General features: G+C 43.8%; 1 protein-coding gene across 1 annotated transcript; it reads right to left on the bottom strand.

The window, feature by feature from the left end:
• Positions 1 to 1,724: 1,724 nt before the first annotated feature.
• LOC307070217 (UDP-N-acetylglucosamine--peptide N-acetylglucosaminyltransferase 110 kDa subunit-like) lies at positions 1,725 to 4,865 on the bottom strand (the record flags this gene model as incomplete). The annotated part of the gene is made up of 1 exon (XM_079728473.1): positions 1,725 to 4,865. The coding sequence occupies one exon, from the start codon at positions 4,863 to 4,865 to the stop codon at positions 1,725 to 1,727; it is 3,141 nt and encodes a 1,046-aa protein (XP_079584599.1).
• Positions 4,866 to 6,751: the final 1,886 nt, after the last annotated feature.

The raw sequence follows: 6,751 nt of genomic DNA, 5'->3' as shown, positions 1-6,751 counted from the left end.
CAAGTTTTATTATGCTACAGTTGCAGATTATATAGACTAGAAAAGGGAAGGTTGCCAGACGGTGGTTTACATTATCTAATGACTGTCTCGGCTCAAGGTTAACTTCCCTGGGAGAAAACCCATAAACCCAGAATCATCCAAAATAACCTGCACGTGCAGGGTGGAGACAGATTGGCTTGTCTCATTTTACATTCTTTCTGATTTCTGGGCCCTGGTGATTTATCTCCCATGGAATGGAACAAGGAGGGGAACAAGTAGGGACAGTCCCTTCGAGCAGCGGCGGCATGCCTGGCATGTCCGTAGCCTGCTCTCAAGGCTGACTGCTTCCCACACATATGTTGGCTCGTTTAAGCCTCAAGCCCTCGATTCTTTGTTGAAATACAATAATCTCATTCCTGTGGTTTTCAATACCAAAAACTCAACCTCCAGGAGGGCTAAAGTCTAATTTGTACTCCAAACCAAGTAGCAGTGCAGTTCGCTACTACTGAGGCTGAATCCATAAAGACTTCAAGACCACGACCAGAAGACAAGTTATTATATATAATACCCTAGAAGGCCTGAAACATAATTATCATATACATAGCTGGTCCTTCAGAGCTTTTTACCTATAACATGTTTTTTGATGAAAGTTATTTAATGTACTGGAGATAACTGTGACTTACTGATCAAATATTTGAATACTTATACTTACCTGGGATTTCATTTCTGCTGAAAGAAAAAGGAAGAACAGGACTCACCTAAAAAAAAAACAAACTTTAGAAATGAAAGTAAAAATCTTATCACACACTCTCACTTTTGGAAGCAGCATAGAGGGGCAGTCAACGGTAAAACACTGGTGAAATAGGTCAAAACTCTAGGCCAAAAATCCATTATTATTATCGTCAGTGACAGTACCACAACTGTGCCCTTCATAATTAATAAGAACTCCTAAGAATCTTCATTTGGCACCAGATGATGTGTTGAAGAGAAACACTCTGGGAGGTTTTGAATCACACTTGGTATTTTGTTAGCCACGTTACAGGAGAATTTTTAAAGTGGGGGGAAGGGAAGAAGGAAACGGACCAGAAAAAGAATTGAGGCCATCATCTACAAACCAACAAAGCACTGAGAGTTCCAAACGTTATGTCAGACACTAAAGGGACTGATATAGGCTCAAGTGGTTTATAAAACCTATAAAAAGACTACACCAGCAAAGTCCCCATTTATCTGTAGAGTTCAGAAACTAAAACAAGGAATATTTTAGCTTAAAACCTTATCTCAAGAGAATCATATACACTTCACATGAATAAAAATACCTGAAACCAAACATTTTTAAAAGCTCCAATACCCAAAATATAAAGAAAAAAATTAATTCAGAAGACTCAATCAATCCATGATAATCACAAAACGGCTGGGCAATCTCTATCTCCCTTGCACACTAACCATCCATCCCCCTGGAAGACCAAGGGAGATCAGACCTTCCAGACTTACCTTCCACACTTACCTTCCAGACCTTCCAGACACCTGGCTGCTGCAAAATTCGATGGAGACTCCTTGTGGAACAGCAGTTTCGCATCTCTTGGGTCTCTCCCTATCGTGATCATGCAGGAAGCAAGTCTGGCTGTGCTATTTCTTATCATTGTCTGTCACCCATCTGCACCATGATATTGAAAAAGTAGTTCCCTTTCCCACAGAAGGTTGAGGCTCAGCTACAGGGGTAATTCTCCTGGGCACACAGTCATTATTTAGGCCGACTCAGCGACTTCAACAGGCTTAATCATGTGATCAGGTTTGTTGCCAGCTGCATAATGCTCCCACATCTGTAGATAGAGCCGCTCTAGTTCCATTGTGTATTGTTTGGTGTTGAACAGAGGGCTAGATGTTCTCTGCTTCCAGACTTTGCCACGAATTTTCTTCAGGTAATCGAGATCAGTTCCCAGTTTCACAGCTATCTCTTCATATTCTTGCCTAGTTTTAGCAATCAGCTCAAGACAGCCTAAACAAGTGAGCTGGGAACCTGCAACTCGGGAAGCAAGAGTCTCTCCTGGCATAGTCACCATGGGGGTCCCTGCCCAAAGGACATCCATCCCTGTGGTGTGGCCATTACAGAGTGGAGTGTCCAAGCAGACATCAGCCAGCTGGCCTCTCCGAACATGTTCCTCTTTAGGAGCAACAGGTGAAAAAATGATACGGCTCGGGGGAAGGCCCATATTTTGTGCGTACTGTTGAATATTAGCTTCTCCTGCTGCTGGAAAACGCAACAGCCACAGTACACTATTGGGAACACGCTTCAGAATATTTGCCCACATCTGCAAAGTAGATGGGTCAATTTTGTATAACTGATTAAAGTTACAGTACACAATGGCATCTTCCGGTAACCCGTACTGAGAACGTGTGGTTACAATAATGGTACGGGGAACCTCCTCTCCAGTGGCAGCCTTATTGTTGATCAGGGTAGTTGCCAGTCCATTGCTAATACTGAATCCATTCATTGTAATCTGAATTTGTCCTCTGTTAATCATTTCAATAACTGCTTCTGCAACAGTATTCATAGGAATGACAGGCATATTAAGAGCTGTATTACTGCTGTCTGCGTTGTCTTCTCCATCAGGACATTTCATCTTGACTATTTGCACATCTGATAGACTATCAAGAAATGCTTGGAGGTCGATGCCATTCAGCACAATCCGATTGTCATAAAGGTGCCCATTGGACTTGAAATCGATGATGGCTTTTTTCTTCAGGTGAGGGAACATATTAGCATGATCACCAATAAAGAACGTATGGGGCATATAAGCCAGTTTCTCAGAATACTGCTCAGCAACTTCAGCAGGTGACGTTTCCTGATCAGTGATGATATAATCCATGAAAAGCACGCCACTAGTCCCAGGGTACCCCAGCCACATTGCCTGAATAGGAGCTGGCCTGAGAGCAAAGAGTTCATTTCGAGCACCCCTGGTATAACCATTCATATTTACAAGGATGTGTATACCATCTTGATGGATGCGATCAGCTGCTTTCCCATTGCATGGAATCTGAGAAAGATCAGTGAAATGATTGGCTTCTGCCATCACCTTCGCTCGGAAGTTTGTGCCATCATGTGGGCTCAGGGCATAACAGAATATCTCAAATTTATCAGGATTGTGCATGCCTGGAATAGACTGCATAAGGTGAGAAGTAGGATGATTCCCAAAGTCAGAACTCACGTATCCTACACGCAGTCGACCATCACTGAGCTTCAAGTCTTTTGGATGTTCATACGGTGGTTTATGAAGGACACTTATATTAGCCAAGCAGAGGTTCCCATGCCTCTCAGCAATAGCCTTCCTGAAGCCATGAGGAAGAGGATAGAGCATACTATGATGAGGCTGCACAGAAGGCAACCTATTCTTCTCCAACTGGTCAGCCACAATGCTGACCAACTTCTTCATTCGCTCATCATAGTCTGTCCAATCACAGACAACCTGCAGGCAATGAGCCAAATTACAATAAGCATCAGGAAAATCAGGTTGAAGCTTCAGAACAGTGCGATAAGAAGCAATTGCTTCTGGAATATTCCCTGAATCCTGGTGAATGGAAGCCAGATTGCTGTGGGCATCCGCAAATGCAGGGTTGATCTGAACGGCACGAGTATAACACTGCAAGGCTCCCTGAACATCCTGCATCTCCCATAGAGTGTTTCCCATATTACAGTACGCATCAGCAAAGGTAGGACTGATTCGAATAGCCTCCGTATAATGCATCAGAGCTTCGTGCAGTTTTCCCTGCTGCTTCAATACACTTGCTAAATTTGAATGGGCATCAGCAAAGTCTGGGCAGAGCTCTAATGCTTTACGATACAAGCGAACTGCCTCTTCACTGTTTCCCTGTTCTCCTTTGATATTGGCTAGGTTATTCAGAGAGTCTGCATGGGTGGGACACAGCCGGAGAGCTGTATGATAACAATCTTCTGCTTCAGCAACACTGCCTTTCTCTTTGAGAGCGTTGGCTAGGTTGCAGTAAGCATCAGGGAAGTGTGGTTGCAATTCAATAGCTCGCCTGTAGGTGTCTATTGCCAGATCCATCAGGCCTTGCTCATAGTATACACAAGCCAGGTTGCCATGTACCACTGCATGATTTGGACTCAAGCTTAGGGCACGAAGGTAAGCTGCCACAGCTCTGTCAAAAATCCGTGCCTCATTGAAGACATTTCCTAAATTGATATAAGCATCCAGAAAACTGGGGTCAAGGGTGACAGCCTTTTCAAAGTGATGAATTGCAAGCCAAATCTCCCCTTGTGCATTGAAAACACAGCCAAGATTACTCCAAGCTACTGCAAAGTTCGGTTGCATCTCAATTGCTTTCAAATAACATGCCTTGGCTTCTTCTAAGCCACCCAGGGCTTTGAGCAGGTTCCCCAGGTCACTGCGAACACAGTACAAATAAGGATTATACTGAAGAGCAGAGACGTAAGCTTGTACTGCCCCTTCCATGTCGCCTGCTGCTACCAAAGCGGCTGCCAGGTTAATATAACCATCGATGAAATCTGGTTTGAGACGCAATGCATGCCGGTAATGCTCAGTTGCTTCCTGCAACTGCCCTCTTTCCTTGTACACATTCCCCAAATTCGAATAGGCTTCTGCCAGAAGAGGGTTCTGTTTAATTGCCAGAGTACTAAAGTGGGCAGATCTGTCCAGCCTTCGACACTGGAAGTGTATAGATGAAAGTAATAAAAGTACACCAGTATTGCCTGGCTCTTGTCTCCAGAGCTGCATGCAGTGTCTCTCAGCTGTCTCAAAATCTCCTGCCTGATATTCTCGATGTGCCAGCTCAGCTAACCCTTGGAAGGAAAGCATACGTTTCGTTGGTTCTGTGCTGTCGGCCACGTTGCCCACGGAAGACGCCATCTGGAGCTTCTGGAGAGAGTGAAAAAAGGGGGTAATGGAGTCCCGCTGCCGCCACTACTGGCAAGAATGTTTCTAGTGGTAGCAAACACGAGCGCAGCAGCCGTACCACTGCTTTGGCACGCTTAAGCGGCGGCAACAGTTACAGGCACCGAACCTTAGGAACTATGGTTGGCCATCTACCTCTCATGCTCTTGAAATCTTAATTCTTAACCCTGCCCTCTTCCACCATTTTTCTCCTAATCAGGGAATAAAAATTACCTATCCATTTGCCTTAGAAGAAACCAAAAGTCAGTAGGCCAAACACTTTTTAAAATATTGTTTTCTGTCCAGTTGGAAATGAAATACATGATTGACTTTTCTTCATCATTCGTATAGTCAACGTGGAAAACATTAGGGCCGTGAATTTCAATACAGTAAGATGAGAAAATTTTAAATTGGCCTTCCCAAACCACTAATAAGTAACCGATGTTGTATAGAATGCTAAAATCTTAGAGACTGAGTTTGATATTTTAAAAGTTCTGCAAACATTTGCTAATTTCTCCTCATCAAATTTCTCATGCCTCAAACCTGAGTATTACTTTTTAAAAGATAAATTTATTTATTTTTATTTATTTATTTTTATCTTGGCTGCGTTGGGTCTTCAGTGCTGCGTGCAGGCTTTCTCCAGTTGCGGCGAGCGGGGGCTACTCTTTGTTGCGGTGCCCGGGCTTCTCATCACAATAGCTTCTATTGTTGTTCCACAACTCTATGGGTTCCTTTTTAGGTCCTACGAAGAACCCTAGAAATTAGTTCATGTCATTATAGGTTTTTGCAAAATTGTCAAAAGTGAGATATTTTAATTTCCATCAGGTAAGTCCAGCGTCTATTTCTTTGTCAATGTTCCTTCTATCATATTCTGCTATGTTGGATCATATTGGATTGGTCACAGGCTTTTTTGAAATCTGGCTAAGGAGATGTTTTAAGTGAGGCTATTATGTGATTTTCAGACACCACCATATGTAATGGACTATATAATATCCCATTAGAGGAATAACTTCCAGTACTCTTACTGACTACTCTACTGACTTAACTAGCACAAGACACAGAAGCGTAAGGACAAAAACCACCTTACAATATAGCCATGTCTTGCACTTCACAGCTCTCAAAGCATGTGCGTTTGAAGAAGAAAAAAAGAACTGAAAAGTATAAAACCAGAAGTTATTCTGTGGAAAATTATTTCAATCATCAAGCATGTGAAAGATAAGTCAAAGATTCAGTTTTCTTCAATGCTTAGTCAAAACGGAAATTTCCTTCTGTCAAGAATATACTCCAGGGCTTCCCTGGTGGTGCAGTGGTTGAGAGTCTGCCTGCCGATGCAGGGGACACGGGTTCGTGCCCCAGTCTGGGAAGATCCCAAATGCCGCATAGCGGCTAGGCCCGTGAGCCATGGCCACTGAGCCTGCATGTCCGGAGCCTGTGCCCCACAATGGGGAGAGGCCACAACAGTGAGAGGCCAGCATACCGCAAAAAAAAAAAAAAAAAAAAAAAAAAACCAATATACTCCAGGGGCTTCCCTGATGACACAGTGGTTAGGAAGCCACCTGCCAATGCAGGGGACACGGGTTTGAGCCCTGGTCCGGGAAGATCCCACATGCCGTGGAGCAAATAAGACCGTGTGCCACGACTATGGAACCTTCGCTCTAGAGCCCGTGAGCCACAACTACTGAGCCTGCGAGCCACAACTACTGAAGCTTGTGTGCCTAGAGCCTGTGCTTTGCAACAAGAGAAGCCACCGCAATAAGAAGCCTGCACACCGCAACAAAGAGTATCCCCCAGTCGCTGCAACTAGAGAAAGCCTGTGCACAGCAACGAAGACACAACACAGTCAAAAATAAATAAATAAATAA

This window comes from Hyperoodon ampullatus, assembly GCF_949752795.1.
Source record: "Hyperoodon ampullatus genome assembly, chromosome: 2".
Classification (NCBI taxonomy): Eukaryota; Metazoa; Chordata; class Mammalia; order Artiodactyla; family Ziphiidae; genus Hyperoodon; species Hyperoodon ampullatus.
This window is presented reverse-complemented; position numbering and strand designations above follow the sequence as displayed.